A 21,173-nucleotide genomic window follows, 5' to 3' on the forward strand; every position below is an offset into this window, starting at 1 on the left:
GTCCTATATCATGCAGACAATTCAAATAAAACTGTATGTTTGAAAACAGTAAGAGCTATATTCTTTCAAGGAGAAGACACACATCTTTATCTACTAGTACAATGGTCCACAAGAAGTGGCTGAACCGATAGCCAAGAGAAAACAGGAGAGCATGCTTGGACATCCTCATAACACATATATTATATAGATTATAACCCCATTCTTACAATATCCCATATATATCTGCAGCTGGTTCCTGATGGAGAATGATCAAGCCCAGTCTCTCATTCTGGGGAGCCTTTGGTTTGAGAGAGCATCAAAATCCTTTTTGTAACATTGGGGATACCAGTTCATACCAAATGTGTTCCTATAGCTGTGCCACAGTGGTCAGAAATGTCACTCAACTCCTAATAAAGAGCAGGTCTTAACAACCTCAAAAAGATGAGTATTTTAAAGGCTCTGATCAAAGTCTGTTAATAAAGGTATGTATTATAGAAATAATTCCTACTGCTAAGGGCAATCAAGTTATCACTGCTGTTGCTGTCTCCAAATCAGGATGGACAGTATTATCTATAATGCAGTTTTCAACACCAGAACAGTGTTTGGAGGCTTTTGACATCATCAGTCCTTATTCAAAGTAAAACATTTTTACAACTGTACCTTGAGATTAATACAAAAAGTGTATGTGATACAAATAACAAAACCAAGCTTTTATACTTTATTTCTGTCTGTGTTTCAAGAACTGACAAAAAATACTTAACCTTTAAGTGGAGGTATGCACATGGTGTAGGTTAAGCATGATTTCCATTGCTGCAAAATGTAATCCAAGTGTCAATATCTGATGATCCTGCTGATTACCTTTTATGATTCTTATAGGTAATGACTAACAAATTGAGAAACACTTCATTATATCATTGCGATCATTTTGTTCCTCTTATCTATGTTTCCACTGTACTGCATAAGTTCCTTGGGTGAGAAAACAAGTTGCTTCTCTCCCTGGCCTTTGCACCAGACAGAGGACAGGGACTCTGTGCATGACCTGACCCTCAGTTCCATGCCTTTGCAGGCAAACTTTATTCTTCTGTATTTGAAAAAGTTTCTTGCACAGTTTGGTAGCTGACATAACATGAACTTCTCCCGTGTGCTTAAAAAAATATAACGTCAATTTACTTTCTGTGAAAACAAACAGATTAAGAGCTAAGACACATGTCCCATGCCAATCCTAACATGTAAATCAACTTTGGCTGCAACCTATGCAACTGGGAGTGCACAATCCAGTTCAGAATAGTATTTACAGCACAGCTGGAAGCTAATCCTTGCCTAAGTAGCTACCCTGGAGTACCCTGTATTGTACTAGCTACAACATTCTTGGATCAAAACCTCATAGATATGGCTTAGCCCATAAATGACTGCCTTATGAAACGAGAGGTTTTTATCCTCTGCTTCTTTGTACGACTGAAGTGCTGGTTTGACATATGAAAAACAAAAGCTTGTATTGACATACTGAAGTTCCTTCAGTGACTTGCAAGCAGACACAGCCCTAGCCCAGAGCCTGAGCCAAGCTCCAGCGTATTAAGCAGGTTTTATGTAGATACTCATCTCTGTCTGTATATATGTCCTTGCTGGACTAGGGAATAACTTTACATAGCAGTTTCTTAACAGACACTTTAATTTGAGTTTAAGTACAGACCCCCAAAAGCAGCCACAGAAATAGTAATGCTGTATTACAGCAGCTGAAAACGTCCTTCCAAGAAGAAAAAAAGCAAAATATTGTACTTTGCAGACAAAGTAACTATGACAACAGAGCATATGATACCTGTTTTTGCATTACCGTGAAATATTGCTTAGTTTTCAGTTTCAGCAGTCAAAAGACCATGGTTTGCCACTTGCTCAAACATGCTGGCATCTCTGTTACACATTATATCATTATCAAAAGCCTATTTTGCCCACTTACAAATACTGTAACCAAACCTTTCTAAAGATTCGCTTTTGGCTCCCTTACTGCTTTTCATCTAGAAATTGATTGTTTTGGAAGAACTCATGAGTTGAAGATTTTTGGGCATCCTGCCATTTTATTACACAAGGCAATAAGCAGTGAGGGAAGGAAACTTGAAGAATAATTACTTTTAGAAGGAATGGCTGAATTACTTTTCTTGGTGAGAAATACGTGGGGGGAGAAGGAAACACGCTTGGTGTTTCTGCATTCATTTGTACCAACTCTATATAAGGAAAACTTTTTCAACCCTGAGCAACCTGGTCTGAGCTTAGAGTTGAGCCTGTTTTGACCACAGATCTCCTGAGATCACTTCCATCCTGAATTGTTTCATGACTGTGTGAGGACTGAACTGTTACTGATCTAAGTAAATGAATCTACAAATGCTTTCCAAGCTTGACACATAGTCTGAATAGGACACCTTTCTTTAAGAGGCATGTTCACCGCAAACACGCAGTACTCTAGGGTCACATAAAGGCCCACATGAATGGCAAGATGGGCTCTGGAAAGCAAACTTGTAAGAGGCATAAATGGGCCTCTGACAATGGTGACTTTCTCATCCGTGACTTCATATACTTTAACAGGTTAGTGATTGGCTGGGCCTCATCCTGACAACTGGGCTGCATCCCAGGTGAACCAAAATCTGCACCTGAACAGTACCTCTCTCCTTCAATGATAATAGAAAATATAAATACCTTGTGTAAACACACACACAGCCACAGTGTATACATCTTAAACAGTCGGGAAATTATACCCTTGATAAAGTCAGGAATATCTCTTTCATGCCAGGAATATCTCTTTCATGCCACACTTCTGAAAATCAGATCAATGCTCTTTCAAAGGCTAAAAGTAGGAATTTGTAAGTTTTGGATTTGAAGATTCTGCTGTGATACCGAGTGAGAAAACATGCAGTTACAGTAGGTGGAGCTATAATGTGACATCTCTTAAAACATTAGCTGATAACGATAAGCAAAACTTGGATTGATGGGATTTCATAAATGTTTATATCAGGTTTTTGCTGTAATTTCTAAACTATATTATCCACTATAACAGACAGGACACTGGATTACATAGACAACTAATTTAATCTATACTCTGATTTTACAAATATATGTAAAAGTAAAAAAGGTTTATTAGAACACCTTTTAAAATACCAGTTCCTACCTTTCTCTTAATGACAAGTGTAATCGGATAGAACAAAAGAAAGGCAATTTCATATATATTATTAAATAAAATGTAAATACTGAAAAAATCTAAAATCTGAGAATTTTTTATGGTAATGATCAAATGCAGCAGCCTGGAAGATCATGCTTCTTTCATTGCCAACACACAGAGGGCCATATCTGGTTTAGAAATCAGAAGGTACTGGACATGAAAAATAATGTAAGTAGGAATTTTGTCTTTCTGGCACCTGAAACCTACGTAATTTTGAGAGGGACTGACTTCAAGTCAAATTAACTTTTTAAAACAGTGGACGTAATAACCTGCACAGAAGACTAATGAATTCAAATTAGTTGCAGGTACAACAAATTAGTAGCCAAATAAAGCTAGATTTTGCAATAATTAGATAAATTCCCCCCTATGAACAACAGATAAATACCATTTATCAAGCATCTACTACAGAAAGATGTATGTGCATTATTTATATACATAAGCTTACAGATACAGTCCATTTTCGTATGCAGAGCTAGATTATGCGTGCATCTGTATGTCCATATCCACTGACTTTGCTGAAGTAGTGCCTCACCCTTAGTGAAAAATGTTAATTCCTATGTTAACAGAACAGGACATCTTAGGAATTTTTGCTTAAATAATCTCCGGTAGCCTAATGTATTGGCTCCATCTGCGAGAAGGAGACTCCAGTGGTTTTAGCTGAATTAAAGTCAACCCAACATCCCCATTCCTTGGATATGAACGAAAATGGATCTACATAGAAGTCAAAATACTCAGGCTTTTCTGACCACAGATTACAGGATTGCAGTGTTTGTTTTATAGCCATGAACCTGCTCAATTGAATCACGTCTGCCTGAGCTTAGCAGCTTAAAATTCATTCCACACAGCCTGCAGTGCTGACATGGATATGATAAGACAGAAGAACAGAAACACCACTCTGAAGTAACCTAGCTGAACTGCACATGTTCTGACCCTTTTTGAACTCCCCAGAGCTTTTGTTACCTGGCAAATGCAGCTCTAAAACTGCTCTTGTATCTCCAGATCTTTGCTCTTAGCCATGCAGAAGCCTATTTCTCTCTGGGACTGGCAGGGAGAGAGGTGCTCTCTGAAGGTTTCTAAATGAGTGTGCACACTGAACTCTTACTGAACTGAATTAATTATTAATGATGCAGATGGAGCTGTCCAAATGATAAGAACAGCTCCTGACGTATCATGATCCAAGCTTTCATTAAACCATTTCAGGCATACTAATGGTTTCCCACCGCTCATTACTTACATGCTCTTTTCTCATAGATATAATAACCCTGGTGCCCAGAGGCATGACAGGCTATGGAAATAGTGAAGTTGAAAGTTCCTCAAGAGATGTACAGAGGAACTTCGTACTTCCCCCTTATACTTCCCATCCTCATTTTGAGGAAACCTGTATACAGATACAAGAGCAAATGCTAATAAATGCAGAGAAAAAATTGTAAATTAAACTAATAAGCAATACTGTCAAAAAGGAGTTTATGTGCATTGACAGTACTATTAAACTGAGAATCATAGAAGTGATTTGATGAACATGTTAAAAAGCTTACCAAGGTAAAATTCTCACATGCTACTGACACTAAGTAAGCTACACTACAAATATGGTTCTTCAATTACACTGCACACGACACACTATTTTTCAGCCATTACACTTCTCACACTTCTTTCTCCAGTCTCTCTTGCTTTCTCAGTTGGGATGATTAGAGGGCAAAGCAATTGCTAGAGAAGAATTACTCCCAGGAACTGTGCTGTGATTGCTACCTGCTGTTTCATATTTTTGAAGTTGGGAATACTGCTCCCAAAGGCCTTTTGCGTCTCAGCCTAAATGATTTGCTGGAGGATAATAATGTCATGGCCAGTAAATAATAGTGAACTATGTCTGTACATGGTCAATATGATTAAATGTCCTTCACCTCTATTCTCACTCTGACCTGGTTATGAGAAAGTGAAAAAGCCTTCAGCAAAGCCCAAAGCTTCCCATGTGAAATGTTATTGTAAAGCAAGGGAGAGAAATAGAGGTGACTTATCAAAATACTCCCAGTAACAATAAAATAAAAAGCTAGACACAAAAAGCAAAATTATCACCACACAATCAGACGCGAGGTAGCTGAACTATTGTGCCATGAAACTTAGGACAATTTTCTAGTAATGATTATAACAACTGAAAGAAACAACTCTGTGTTGAAAAATACTGTCTACCATATTGAAAATACTAAGTACATCTTTCAATTGTAATTGTAGGTTTAATTAAAAAAGAATCCCTATCATATTGAGACTTTAATTCAAATGTATTTAGAATAAACTCAGTACAATTATTATGGTCTATAGTTAAATCTTACAAACACTGTAATTTTTTTAATTTAACTCATACACACACACGAGTTTTTGGCTGTTTCTTTGAAAATACGCCAATGAACTCAAACAATAAACACTGCACAACTATCTTTTCTTAAGTGAAAAGAGAGTTCAAGTTTCAATGCTCTTCAAGGATTGAAACAGTTTTTGACATAAAGAGAGAATAAACCCAACCTAAATATACATAAGCTTATTTCAATATTGAAGGTATCAGGAAGGAGGGAAGTACCTACAAAAGACTGGCTGGGTACATTTTCTATAGAAAGTTCCATCATCAAAGTATCAATTTATTTTTATACGGAGAAGTAACGTAAACCATGAACTACAAGAAGTGTTGAAATAGTACACCTATATATTAGATCATAGATCTATATAAGTTAGAAATTTCAAAATTATGCCTGATGCATGTGCTTCAGGCTGAAAAAATAATAATGGCAAAATCCAGTTCCTGAATTTGGGAATTCAAGGGAACCAAACTTCATTCACAGTTCACAACAATACTATGACATAAAGACAGGGGAACAGGTAACTATTTAGACTTTCAAAAGCATGAAAAATGAATTAATATTTCCAAACTATCAGCACTTATGACAAAAGCTCTCTGTGTAAACAGGCTGTGCCCCTAGAACAGCCTTCTAGAATATTTCCAAAGTATAGCCAGGCTTTAAAGATACTGAGCTAGAAGAGAAAAGCAAGGTGCACATCTCGCATTCACTTTCCTTCCAAAACTCTATGTTGTGCAGTGTTGGTATTACTAGTCTGAAGTAACAGGGAGACATTTTCCCTGGGGTGACAGATGACTATGTGCTTTTTACCTGAAAGTGCTCAGAGAACCTATAATTGATGTATGAACACAACATTTCATTTTAAATGGACAATGGGGCACACAGCTGTGGGTGTACATATGGGTGTGCACGCAAACAGTGATTTTACTCAAATGATTGCAATACTTTCTACTGGTTGCATAATATTTTGTTTTAGTATAAATACTAAAATAGATGAATTTATATGTCTGACATACATTACATGTAGCATAAATATACATAGAAGTAGTCATGGAAAATGTGCATATGCATATGCAAATACATATGCAAATACTGTGTAAGTATAAAAAAATATAAGATTTATTTAATTATTCAATGTGTTAGAACACCCTTTTGAGATAATTATGTTGGATAATTAGCAGTTGAATTCTGGAACACGTACAATAGTGACTCAATTGAAAGCAATAATAATGGTTCCTTTAAAAAAAAAACCCCTGTGTTTAGTACTTCACTGATTTTTCATATGACTACACATGTCAATATGACCTTCAGTGTTTCAAGCCATTAGATAAAAATGGCTATGCTCAAGTGCCACCACAGTTCTGACAATTAATCATTTGGTCAGCACTCTTTAAAGATTTCTAAACATTTATATGACCATTGGTCACATTACAAATTGTTTATAAGCATTTTCATGAAAGGTCTTGTGAATAAGGATGGTATTGACTGAAGTTATTCAATCTTTTTAACTTTGCTGTGAGGCAACTTAAAAGGAAAGGAAAAAACAAAGTTCTTACCAGAATAATAAAGGTAACAGGTCCAATGAAACTCCAAATAAAATAGTTATCTACATGAAGCCAGCAACTATTGTGGAAAAAAGAATCAAAAATGGAAGAACTGCATTAGTACCTCAGTCCAATAAAAGGAAAGTGCAAAAATACTTCTTAAGCTAACATTTTGCCAGTAAACAATGACAAATATTGCACAGTACCACTTAGTCTGTGGACAATTTTTCCTAACCTGAAACTCTTCTGATGAGTCCTGTTTAATAACATTATTGAACTTAAACTACATCATCAGGAATAGCTAACATATAAGAAGAAACAAAACCAAAATGAGCTCGCTCTCTTTCCAGTCAAAAGTTTTGGTTACAGGTGCTACCATGGAGGATGAACCTAACATCAGTAAGCATTTCTCACAGGTTTTCCATGTAATCTTCAAAATCTGCTTTTAAGTTTGTACCATATGCAAAGTGCTTACTCCTGAGGAATGAAAGTGCCATATTTTACTGAAAAACAATATGGTATAAACAATATGCCACAAATGGGAGTTGAACAGTAGAGAAAGAATACATATGATACCAGAGTAGATGACGTGTAAACCTATCAGGGCTGACTTAGCAATTCGTTTTTCACACAGCCCCGTTCCCTGCTGAATTGCTCTTATTTGTCTTTCATCAGTAGCAAAATCAAGCAGCTTTCTTGTAGTCAACAGTATCTTCCTGTTCTGTTAACTAATTTCATCAAAGGACGAAGTAAACACTATTGGAAGGCAAATTCATGCCTCCAGCAACTCAAATCCTCAGAAATGTTTTCCGTCTACCTTCTGTCACTTTCTATATATATCCGTATTTTTGTAAATAAAAGGCAGTGGCTAATTTTAATCCTGCTCTACTTGCCTGATAAAGTATTATCAAAGTGAAACATATGGGTTGGAATATTGTACTGTCATAATTCAGGATGAGAGTTAGCTAGAGGGGCAGTTGAACAAAGAGATCTAATGAAGCATCAGCTTTAAACTGGATGGTTAGGCCTGTCAGATACTTTAAGTTGAAAATTTTTACTTAATATACATTTGAGGCCAAAAAGTTATTTACTTTTTCAGTTTGTTTCAGGTCAATCTTTTGTGTTAAAAGAAAAACCATAATTTAGAATCAGTCTCTCTAGAGTACGAATCCTCTGAACCTAGAGAATTACAAAAGACTTGATTGTAATTTGTGCACAGCATTGCCATTCTCTTACCAATAAAGCTTTCAGATGGTATTTTAGTCTGTCAGAGACCCTCTGACAGCTAATAGGCTTTAAAAAATTATTCACTTGAAAAACACTCAGGTCACTTGCAATTACTTACGCTTTCTCTGTTCCATAGCTCTTATAGTCAATAGCTGCTGAGACACCAACGACTGTAGCAGGGAAGAGGTAGCCAGCAACATAATAGTACTTCTTCCTAGAGTATTCACTTTCAAATACTTCTACTAACATTAGATAAAGCTGCACTCCTTCTAGACACATCCAGGCAAAGGCTGCCAGGAAGAAAAAGTGTAACAGACCTGCAAATATTGGACATGCAATCTGCAAAGAAAAAGAAAGATGGAAGTACAAACCACTAAATTTTCACATCGTTTCATCTCCACAATTTCATATTCCACAAATTTCATCTACACAATTAAATAGTGTGTTATAGAACAGCATATACTTCTGTCAAAGATCTTTCGCAAATTCAGGAGCATTTTCCCTACCTGAAAACATACACTGAAGTTTGAAAATACTAACGTGTGCTCAGTAGCTACTGAAAGTAAGTTAGCTAAAGAGTGTCAATAAAGATAATGAAATTGTGCCCTCACCCCCCACTCTTCAATTGCAGAGTGGACTTTTCAATTTTATCCACATTAATTTTGAAACTGATATGGTTTTAGGACTTACAGTTTAGATAATCTGAGACATGAACAGTTGGTTCTAGATGCGTAATGAAATACTGCTTTTTTTAAATTATGAAGCAGCCATCAACCCATTTTTATCTGCTCTAATTTGGAGGTTTCTACTGTCGTAACAGAAATCAATCTGAATTCTCTCCCCTTTGGTTGAGTTCTGGATGAAACTTTACTGATTATTAGATTTCAACCCAACAAATCTCTTCAGATATAATTTCACCAATACTGCATGAATGTGCAGTGTAAAAAATGGATAAATATATACACAAGGCTTTGTACTAATATATATCTACATACAAAAAAGTAGTGAATAGCTGTTCAGACATACGAATGTATAAAAAAAAAATGTTCCTACTACATCAACATTTAATTTCATCTCCTCTTTCAAAAGTTTAACACCTGCTTCATTAATAGCTGATGTTTCTCAACTGAAAATGAAAAATATTGCAGTAAGTGGGAAATTAAAGCCACAGTGATATTTTTGATGGATGTAAATACTATTTATGAACATGGCTGTCTTACTTTCACACTGAGCTTTTATTTCAGCCTTGCTGTGTCAGAATGCTGAAAGCTTGGTGGTGGTGTCATGTTTTAATTCAAATCCATTTCAAACAGTCATTTCAGAGAACAAGATCAGTACACACAGAGAAAACTTACCTTGTACTCTGTCTTATCGATGCCTATTAGGAAAATGAACTCAGCAATGAATAGGTTGATACAAAGGTTCTTGTGAATAGTGTTACGATCACTTTGCAGGCCACGGAAAAAACAGAATGTGAAGATGCAGATGGCCAGGCAAACAAGAGAGATGACAATTCCCACCCAGGTGATGACAGTGAGGAGCAATTCGTGCACTCCATCTTTGTACTAGAAATAACCAAGAATGGAGAAAATTAATATGACTCTTCATGAGTATAAACAAAAACCTATTTTCAGAGATAGCATCCAGAAAAGTTACTTGTTCATTATATGAGATGGACAAAATGCACTCAGTTATTCCTCAGTCTCTGGTCAGCTTTTCAGAAGAGCAAGATTAGGGTAAGTAGAAGATGAGCAGGTCTGAGAGAAAAATGTGACTATTTTAGCCAGATCAGATAGCATTTTTACTTTTCCTACAGCTCATTGTAAACTCGTCAGACAAGAACAAGTAGAGAAATATAACACTTTGAAAGCGCCACTAGGCTCTGATGCAAACAAAGAGGAGAGCTTTCCCTGGGACATACAAGAGTACATGTTCTTTCCTACAGAGGTCCACAGCAGAGAAGAAAGCAATGATTTACACAACAATCAAGATAAAATGCAGAGTATGTTATGCGTGTAATTCCAGCTCTAATCTCACATTTAGCTAAAGAAAGTTCCTTGCTTCACTTGTGACAAAATCACTTTTGTCATCTTGGTTATCTTTTCAGTGACCTTTCTGAATACAATGGTTTTACGAGAGGCCCCATATCCTTGCAAATATTGCATGTTCCGGGCCCCTTGACATCCAGTAAGGGCTGACCTTCCTGCTCTAAGGAGAGCTGGCACTTGTGATTCCAGAGAACAGCCTGCACAGCTGCGCCTACAGATACCCTCCAGCTGTACTGAGGGGAAGTCTGTAAAATGGTTGTAAGATGGTCAGTAACTAAAATATGACTTGAGGGAAACTCTTGTCCTTCCTTGGTTTTCTTTCCTGTTATTTTGCTTGTAACTTTATGGGTGAGGAAAAAAAATGCTTCAGAAAGCAAATAGCTTTGGAAAGAGTGGGTAGAAGCTATAAATGCTTAAGAAACTTTAGCAATTTTGGATCTTGCTAAAAATTTAAAGCTCAGTCTTTAAAAGTCTGTTCCCTGCCAATGGCTAGTAACATCATTACCTACCACAATTTCCTGATGAGCCATAAGAATTGCAAAGTTGGTTAGGTGACTGCAAGCACACGTTGTATGAGTTCTATTTGTGTCAATCAGTTTGCAGCCTTGAGTTGACCAGTATCCCATCATAGTTCTCTCTGAGTAGTTCCAGAAGGAACAATTTGCATTGAAATAATTGTCAGGCTGGGAGATAAAAGGATAACATAAAATGAGGATTTTACACACTAAGATGGCAATAACAATTGTTTAATATGTGTAAAGGGTAATTTAGATTAAACTTTGCATGTTTCGGACAATAAGTTTTTCATCAGCAAAATTGTGGGCTATGTTATACAAGGAAGATATCTAGTTTAAAAGGGACTTTATCGTCCGAAACACTCTAAAGTGTAGTCTCAATTACTGTAGACCCAATTTTAAACAATTACAATTTCCATCTTACGATTTTATGCACTGACGGTACATTATAGCTATCTTTGCTTTCTGCAAAAGTAATACTGCGAATTTATTCTGAAGATATTTTTCCCGTAACTGAGAATTTGATAATATGATCTTTTTCCTTTGACTCTCACCTTTGGTCAGGCCAGAGTCATGTGAACAGACATTAGGAAAAAGTTCATTCCTCAATGAAAAACAGTCAAAACAGATTTATAAAAAGAGGCAAAATGAGAGCAAAATCCAACCATATTTTCTCTATCATGGTACTGATTATTTACTGTCCCCATGTAAGACATGAAAGCAGAAAAGACAAAACTAATGAGCAAAGAAACAGATCAAATAAATTACTGTGAAGAAAATATAAATAACAAACCAAAATATAATGCTTTATTCTTCACTGAATAAATGCATTTAAACAATCTGTACAGGCTTCCAGGACTTGGTTCAACATGAATGTAAAAAGTTAGAAGTATCATTAAAAGTTGCCACATCAGACCATCAACAATCTTAACAGCTATTTTCTACCCTGCTCTAAGATAAGAGTTAATTTTCAGTTAGAAACAAATTAGTCATTTACATTTTCATGTTGATTACTGAATTAGCTTTCATTAAGAATACACTTAAGTTCTAATAATCACTGAACCAGGCTCATTTAATTTTACGTTCATAGACTTAACTAAGCTTATGTCTCTGACCTAGTCTAACATTTAAAATTCAAATGGAAAAAATGTTACTTTTCTGCATTGCTTTTCTCTCTTGCTGATTTTATGACCTTCCCATTAATTCATTAGCATAACTCACATCAATGTGTTCCAGTGTAAAATGCACAGGATCAGTTAGGTACACCCGGCTAGACTCCTTGTTGATGGAGGCTGCAATGACGTGGGAGTTGACTGCAATAGTGCTATTCCGCCCAGCAAAGTCGCTGCCTAACTTTATGGTTGCATTTTCCGTACTGAGAAAACGTCCCAAACTTTTGTAAATGATGAAAACCAGTTTTGCTAATCCTACAAAAGAAAAAAATCCCATCATCATGCCACAGAAGTCTACAGAAAGAGAGCAACCTGTACTCTAATGAACTGACAATAAAGCAGCAGTAAACAGAGACATTTTCAGGCTATAGATTCAAAGAAAAGCAACCAGGTACCCATGATATTTGAGAAAAAGCCACAAAGCAGTTTTGTTGTGTTTTGTTTTGATATTTTAACTAGGGCAGGTAATGTAGGTTTTATAAAAGTTAATGGAGTTTCAGTATTCCATGCCCAAGACTCACCGTTCCTGCTGTTCTGTTTCACGGTGCTTGCAGAGAGCTGAATAGAGTTCCCTCCTTTACTGCCCTGAGGAAATTTCAAGTCCTGCACCTGGCCCTCAGTAATGAGCACTGCAACATCCAAAACTAGGCAGACCCGAGGAAAGAAAAAAAAAAAGAAAACAAGTGGTAAAAAAGGAAAATGCACAGAAAGTCTCTTGGCCAGATTGCAATATGCCAGATGACAATATTTCCCCAACTCTTTATTCAGTTTTCTCACACTGCTGTCCTATTTTGCCACCATAAAGACAGATCTGCACTGCATGCTGCAAGGACAATTAGTTTCTCTAACTAAATCCAGTGCACACTACTAAAATGACAGCAGTTTAATAGTGATAACATGACATCAAACTTTGTTTTTATGTGTGCCCCTAAAATACACGCTTAAAAATATCACACACACATGTTGCAGAGAAATGTTAATTTTGAAGCTCTGACTGTCTGTGCAGGATCCTCTGCTAACAAATTTAAAACTTTAAATATTGGTTTAGATATAAAGTTTTAAAACAGTCTGCAAACGAATACCATGTATACTTTTGCCATGTGTTTAGCTAAATCAATATACGTATCTAAAAAAAAATTCTAGTTTTTTTCCTAAACCTAAAAAGGCTTATAGGTTATAGAAGGTATAAGAGCTTATAGAAAACCATTTTTTGGTTCTTCTAAAAAATATTTAAATTGAAAAATTAGATGCCACTCAGCCTTACTTCAGTATTAATTTTCTAACATATTGTATATTGGGAAGCTTTCATGGGATTACCACCAAAAGCTGGATTCCCTTGGATATGTAAAATCGTATAGGTCAGAGTGGTCAATTTGTTGACAAATATCTGCATTATATTAAACTGGTCTAACTATAGGTCTACACTATAGACAGACAAGATGTAGGAGATTAGGGAATTATTTCTTTCTCTAAGCCACACGTATGTATGTGCGCTGGGAATTCACTCTTGCATGGCATCAGTAATGTGTTACTATGACTTCGAGACAGCTTATCACAAGAAGTGATATTCAGACAAGTCTACTGAGCTCCATGGAACTGCTTGTGAACATCCCGAGAGAGATTTCTGTGACTCTACCCATATTTTTTCAGAAACAACTGGTGCGGTTACTTTGATAACGGACTGTAACACCTTTCCCCATCCTTTCCCAGTATCTGTCTACTCAAATTAAATACTAGGCAGAATCATCTTCGACAGTTACAAATATGCAGACATTGAAACGTGAAAAGTCTCATTTCTGCAGTCTATTCCAAGTCTCCATCTCAGTACCCCTCAAATTAGCAGACGTTCAGCTTCCTTGTGCCTCACTGAGACTACATTAATCTCTGTAATAGGATGAAGGAATTTTAATTTTATGCATAGCAATGATTTTTGCTTTAACACATCCCGCGTACCAGTATCTGCACATCTCTAATACCAAACTCCTTCATTTCTCTGTCGCCACTTAAATTCCAAATTATGCTCCAACTATCTTCAGCTATTTTGCAGTCTCTGGAGCATAGCTATTCTGCATTATGGGAGATGTAGTTCACTGAACACATTTTTACCTGAAGGCAGTCATGTTTAATATAAACATTTGGCCTATGTTCTGAGTGCCTAAAATATCTAACTGGCAGAGTACGTTGCAAAAAAGTAATTTAAATTCATTAGGAACAGTTTATATATAACACGAAAGCATTTCTGCAGCTCTACAGAAAGCAGTTAACTCAAAAAATCCATACTCTGCCATTTAAGCGCTCTTCATATCCATACATTCTCCTAACGATTTTTCAGTGGTAAATCAACTTTGCAACATCAACCACTTTCCATTTTATACTGTATTAATGATACTAAAGAAGAATGCTAATTTTGAAGAGCTAAACAAGAAAAGTGTGTTTCACCCACTTAGGATCATTTACCTTTCCACCAAATGTTATGCAGCTCCGCTTTCAAAGAGTATGTTGCTCTCTGGAGTACTTTTCCTGACTTTGCATAAAGCAATGTGCAGGACTAACTTACGCTTGAAAACAAATGTACTTACCGATATTTTCTGTGGGCATTGAGACTCTAGTTGGTTCTAAGAGATTATCAGCCAAGACAAAAGCCCCTTCTTCTAATGTATCAAGTAGCATTGTGGCTGCATGGGCTTGTTCTGAAGAATTCATGTCCTTCCAGGACTCCAGAGCTTCAGGCCTGAGCAGGTTGTCCACTGTATCCACAATTGCCTGCATTCATTAGAAAACTATTATTAGGTCTGATTGCCCTAGGCAGCTGGGGAAAATTTCCAATGTTATCTGGTGACAATTATAATACTTAACTGTCAGAATGATTTACTGTGATTTAATGGCACTAGAAGACTATTTTCAACATAAAAATATTTTCCATCCTCTCGCTGGGTAAGTGCAGTTAGCCACTAGCATTGTGTGGTCTCTAAGTGGTAAACATGCAGATTCGACTCACCTCATATCAGATATAAAGACAGTCCTATTAATGTGCTGAAAAATGTAAAAATAAATGCCAGAAGTTTTGCCTGAAGCTTTCATCTTGAAGTTAATGTCAAAATGTATGAATTCTATTTAAAAATACTAATGCCTAAATTGGCATTCTGCAGTTTAGGCTGCAATGGCAATAATACACTTCTGGAAACTTAGCCCAACTCGTGCAGCCACAGCACTATAAACTACTTGTCTATGACAAACTGCCTTCTTTATTAGAGGAGGCATGAAATGAAGCTGACTCAATGGATATAAATTAGCTTGGGCAATTCTCACTCCCCCTCCTGATCCTGTACCTGTTCATAGATACTTAAAAAGATTACTAACTCCCATTCCTGCACAAAGGTCAGTTAAAAAAGGAAATCAATAGAGCAAACAAGATGTCCACTGACTGTCCCTGTTATCAGTGAAGGCGAAACTGTAAAACTGAATAAAGCTGCCATTTTAAAAAGTCTTTCTTGTAACAAGCCTATGATCATGTTTTAAGGTTCATTAAGCTGCATATAAAGTAACAGTAAATAAGGAAGAAGAAGAATTCCGTGACATGATTACATTATTTTTACAAAATAATCCAATCAGAGTAATCAGTTAATCAATTGCAGGCAGGCTCTTACACTAATGCATAATGTATCTGTGCGTTGAGTATGCTGTGCATTGAGTACACCATGCATTGCTGAAACACCATTTACTCTGTCCCATTTACCTAGTCATAATGTGTCATTAAGCATATATATAATTTGTTTGATCAATTTAAAAGCATTGGGAATGGAAACAGAACACATTGTACAAACAGAAAGATATCGGTCTCTAATATTATATTGTGCAAATAAACGAATAGGAAAAGTTGGTCAAGGCTATTGTCAGAGCAACATTAATTAACCTAATCCATTTTAATATCCTCTTTCTGTCTGCATTGTGAGCCACCATGACCTTCCTGGCAGGTGGAAGATACTTCGAAGTGGCATTAAAGCCTTTTTTCTTTCTCTAATGGAAGACAGAATAGTCAAAATGCTCACACTGATACTGCTGCAGCCATTAACTAGAGTGGAACAGAAATTGGTCTGCAGAGGCCAGATTCATTAGTCACCAAGAAATACAGATTGGAGCCTCTAATCTGAGGTACAAATGAATCCTCTGTCACAAAGTGGGAACTTGCTTCATTTGCATAGTGTAAGTCAGCTTTTGATTTGTAATTTCAAGAGGTTTATTAGTCTTATCTAAGCAGAGAAGCCCATTTGAGACCTACAGAAAATGACACTGGCTGGAAATTAAGGTTGTGCTATGGTTTCTTGTGTATCTACATAAAGCACTGACAGTACGTATTTGTTAATATGAAATGCTTTTTATTTATTATGGGATAATCTAGCTCTGCATTTTTCCTGTTGAAAATGATCTCCTGCCCAATATTTCTGAGGTGTTCTCTCAGTCAGAGGCAAGTGTGCAGTGGGAAGATCACACAGCTATTGGAGTAACACCATTACTGCTCATGTTCATATTTACTCTTAAAAATGAAGTATGAAAACTCAAGTCTACTCAAACCATATCTGCTAGATTTCCCCTTACTGTTAAAAATATTTTCTAATAAAAAGCTATTACTATTATTATTGAGAAGTTAATTTCTCTCCAGATCTTTGTCTCTTTTTGTCAAATTTTTGCATAACTGGACATCTCCCACCCACTTTCAGGGATGCAGGATAAAAGCCAGAAGTGCCTTGTATAGAGAAATGCCTCTTATCTAAGAGTCTAAATTATTGTATTATGTTGCAAAGTATTTCAAAGTTATTTTCAAAAATCATTTACATTTTATCTCAGAGGGTACAAGTGAAAATCAGTAGTTTTAAAAGAAACTTTGAAAAAATGTGCAATAAATTTTTTCAGCGACAGACATGATCTGTTCTAGGACTTTTTCTCTTCTCAGAGGTGTGAGGTGGCGTTACTGGCATTGTATTGTAGAGCAGAAGCTGGCCACTGCAGACAACCATTCTACAGCAGATGAAAGAAACTGAAAATCAGTTAGCAATGTGTTACATGCCTTCCATATAGCCTGGTTAATGGGACAAGTGTCACACATTTTACTAGTAAAGTTACAGAAATGTTTGTCTTTGGATTTTATCCTGAAGTTATTGAATCTGGCCTTTGTAACAACTCTTAAAACTGTAAGAAAGAGTGATGTCACTACATATAAAAATACACAAAGAACAAAGCAGGCTATATAATGTACATTTTTCATGCAAGCAGATTAACTCATAACAGTCTTTGATATAAAATACTATCCAAGCTGAAGTAATTTCTGTTAAGTTGCTAGGTTTTTCCCCTACCCAAAGTTGTATTATGAGATATTATTTCCAATTCACATAACCATTTCTGCTCTTTAAGTTTTGAACAAGTTGAGGTAAGAGAAGCATAAACTTTGATCTTTAATTTTTTTTTCTGAGTGTTATACCTGTGCAAAGCCAACATTTGTACAGTTGATATGGGGCACAATATACATTTATCAAAGACTGAAATACATAGGATCATGCAGCAAGATGATAAAGCGTGGCAGGTTGCTGAAGCAGGGAGAAAGCAGGGTGACAGCACAGGAGAGATACCTTAAGGTAAGCCCTGCATGTCTTCTCACGTTTTTGGAGCTTTTTAGTAAAAAAGAGAAAATGAGAAGTTAGACAAGTTCTGGAAAGCTCAAAAATATCAAGAAATTAGACTGGTGTTTCAAATCCTGAATTTGAACTACAGCCTGGGCATTGATCTTGCTTCTGTCCAGCAATGACTATAAAAGACTATCACATAGGAAACATTTTTCCCCAACTTTTATACAGGTGCCCAGGTATCTTTGCCCAAGTGGTGGGATTTGTGTGAAAAGGTCAAAGGAGAGTAGCCTTGTCTGGGCATTTGATCTGTGTCTGGGAAAACTCTTCTAACAGCAGCTAGGAACTGTAAATAAAACTACTGCCAAAATAACAGAGGAGTGCACGGAGATCTGTAAAGGAGGCTGAAAAAATGTTTCATTTGTAGCTTGTTGACTAAGCTGATGCAAGGAAGAGGCCGAGAAATACAGCATTTCCTCTGAGAAAAAGAGGAATGGTAATAATATTTGTGATTTGTATTTAAACCACAAAGACATAAGTTTTCTCCGAAATGTTTCTCTGAACATCATTCCTGAGAAAACACTTAACTTGTGTTTTAGATACACACTTTAAGGTATTTTTATAAAGATCAATTGTAAGTGATGTTGGTGTCTTTAAAAGGCTAAGAAAGTGCTATTATTCTGCAGGAAGTCCGATTAAAATAAAACCCTGCACCTATGCAGAATCCCACTGATTTTATTACATGTTTAGGGTTAAAAGGATCACTGGATAAACACACTGATTTGTTACAGAATTTCTGACAGCTAATGCCCATTTCCCTCACACTAGTTATAATGCATTCCAGATTTTAATAAGGGACACAGCTATGTATTTTAGGACCAGGCAGCTATTGTAAATTGTATCGTATTCCCTAAAGAAGGTAATTGCAACTTTCCGCTGTGTATTTACTGCTGTTTTCTCTTACATGTTTATTCCAGAACTATAAGCATGTGGAAGCAAAGTACAGATTAGTATTTCTGCAAGGAAAAAAATAAAGAAACCAAGGGCAATGGTTATCCCAGCAGGAGGAGGTGACAGGAGGTGTGTACCTTGTTATAACTCCTTCCAGCAGAGTCTTTTTCACTGGGCCGCAGTTCCTGCAGCTGAGCATCCAAAATGTCCACAAGCTGCTCCATCAGCCTCACTGATGAACTAACATCGCCAGCAAAGACAGGTCCTTTGGTGTGTTTAGCCAGTTCATTGGCCAGACTAGCAGCATTTTCTCCACTTCTGATCTGAAATGACAAGTGTATATTATCTCAGCAGGGTCCCTTGTTCTGCTTGCGGCTCCTAATTCCAATTCCCCATGTACCTTTGTTGTGGTGAAATAACCATTTGCACATACATTGAAATCTGTAACTAATTGAGACCAATAACGTTCTCTTTATCTCAGAAGATTAAAGGTTCTTAGATCCGTGACACACAAAAGCAGTTCTTAACAGCCATCAAAACCAGAAATCAGACTGGGACTTTTGGGCTAGATATTCTATTCATCCTCACTTTTATTTTACTGCCATTATCAGACAGTAAGAAATCTATTTGTTCATCCTAGTGCTTGAGGCATTTGAAAGTCAAGTAGCCTGGTATTGACAACAAATTATCCAGTTTTCATAAACTTAGTACGTCTCAGTAGGGAAGAAAAACACAGAAAGCGGCTCTGTGCTCTAATCATACTGTTATTAATTCACTCAGAAAAAAATCTACTTATTACAGTACAATTTTTACTAAACCAAAAACCTTTCTGTATACCACAGTTTTTTGCTGCATGATTTATAATATTTGATTTATTAAGCAAATACAGCTTTTGGTTTTTGAACACCAGCAAAGCTACTTTGCTTTAAATAGCAATGAAAACACGTAATCACAGATTCAATACAAGAACTTAAAGAGGGAGACTGTACCAAAACACACATATGCACACAAAGTACACATAACTCCTTCTACTTCAAATGAACAGAGAGTAATAAAGACGGCTTCAACAAACTGAATTATTAATGCTCAGAGTTAAAATCCTTAATCACCAGTGTACAGCAGATTAAAAGGTTTCAACCAACCTTCTGAGCCAGCTGATTTACCCAGTGTGAGGTGCAGTTGCTAAGATCAGGGCCTTTGGGGTTCCACATTCCCGTTAAGACCACGCAGAGATATGAGGCAGTTCCTATAACAAATATAGAAAACTACAGTGAAATGGAAACCATTTTTCTGCACACATTCAGGAAATCAACTACACTGTGCTCCTAAGCAATGTTAAATACTGAATGCTGCTAATAGCAGTAGTTGACAATAATTGACAAAAACGTAAGGAAATAATGTAGATTACAAACAGCAATAAAAAAGTCAGTGAAAAGTACCAGACATTTTCTGCAAACAAACAAAAAGCCCTTGATTTTTCCTGGAGCTCATCCAGAGGAGAGCTCATAATGAGAAAGGCAGCTGTAAGCATATTTCACAACAGTCCTCAAGCAAAGCCCTAAAATTTGACCTGGATTCTCAAAAGCACATGCACAAGGTAATTCTGCGGCTACGCTCAAATGCTGTTTGCAGATTAAAACTTGACCATTGCCTGTAGATACTGCATTCTCCAAGTAACAAAAAAATCGTGTGACAGGCAGCTTGAGATTAAAAAAACAATTCACCATAAGAGAGCAGCACATTGCTTTTGAAATGTCTGCCTGAGATCAAGATATATTTTTAAAGGCAATACCTCTTGTTCCTTTGGGGCAAGGGCGTTCAACCATCATTCCTCTTTGTGTCTGAGGCCAGCTAATCCCCCTGGCCTCAGTCGGTTCACAGAATCTCTCTGGCAAAGGGAAAAAACTTGTCACGGGAGGAATTTTGGTTGTGGAAATGGGTGGCGGTGGCTTGGGTCCTCTGCTTCCTTCCTTTGTTCCTCCAGCTAATGTTGTGCTTATGGGACCTTTCTGTGATGTAGTGCTAGTGGTTGACACTGTGGTTTTGTATAGCTCTGCTGAAGAGGTTATTGTCACTGCTGTGGTAGGCACTGCACAGAGAAAATTAGAGTAATAATGAAGTAAATGACTTAAAAATTATATATTGAAATTTCTTTAAATGTTATTTATGCAGTTTTAAAGGATGCTCTTGTGTCTCCTTTCCTTTATCTTAATATTACTCTTATTGCTATTCTGGGTGCCTAAGACAAAACTTTGACTGATTTTTTTTTTTTTTTCACTCCCAGCTCATACCAGTATGATGTTTCAGCACATTCCCAGAATAACGTCTTCTGTAATAAAAATTGATAGTTACATTTCTAAAGGCTGAAAGGCCTAGTGAGTTATCAATACATAACAAACATGCTCAAAGCAATTAAAGATTTCTTAATCACTTTTTCAGAAGGAATAACTCAACAGACAGAATCATTTGAATCAGCGTGCTGTAAACAATGTGGTCCAGCTTTAACAACAAAGGTAGTGGGCTGTAACTAACGAGACCATTTAGAAAAAAACAGACACCAAAACTT

General features: G+C 36.5%; 1 protein-coding gene across 28 annotated transcripts in view; it reads right to left on the reverse strand.

The window, feature by feature from the left end:
* Window positions 1–21,173, reverse strand: part of ADGRL2 (adhesion G protein-coupled receptor L2) — a 320,846-nt gene that overhangs the window by 17,965 nt on the left and 281,708 nt on the right. For 21 of the 28 annotated variants that reach the window (XM_030494609.2, XM_030494601.2, XM_030494619.2 and 18 more), the window contains 11 exons: window positions 20,400–20,696; window positions 19,750–19,853; window positions 18,745–18,930; window positions 17,663–17,701; window positions 14,618–14,801; window positions 12,560–12,682; window positions 12,088–12,293; window positions 10,861–11,034; window positions 9,659–9,868; window positions 8,422–8,642; window positions 7,089–7,155 (listed from right to left, as the gene is read on the reverse strand). In XM_030494609.2, coding sequence (XP_030350469.1) covers window positions 7,089–7,155; window positions 8,422–8,642; window positions 9,659–9,868; window positions 10,861–11,034; window positions 12,088–12,293; window positions 12,560–12,682; window positions 14,618–14,801; window positions 17,663–17,701; window positions 18,745–18,930; window positions 19,750–19,853; window positions 20,400–20,696 — 1,811 coding nt within the window. The remainder of the gene's footprint in view (window positions 1–7,088; window positions 7,156–8,421; window positions 8,643–9,658; window positions 9,869–10,860; window positions 11,035–12,087; window positions 12,294–12,559; window positions 12,683–14,617; window positions 14,802–17,662; window positions 17,702–18,744; window positions 18,931–19,749; window positions 19,854–20,399; window positions 20,697–21,173) is intronic. The other 7 variants (XM_030494611.2, XM_030494604.2, XM_030494621.2 and 4 more) reach the window with 1 other exon arrangement.

The sequence above is a fragment of the Strigops habroptila genome, chromosome 8, assembly GCF_004027225.2.
Source record: "Strigops habroptila isolate Jane chromosome 8, bStrHab1.2.pri, whole genome shotgun sequence".
NCBI lineage: Eukaryota > Metazoa > Chordata > Aves > Psittaciformes > Psittacidae > Strigops > Strigops habroptila.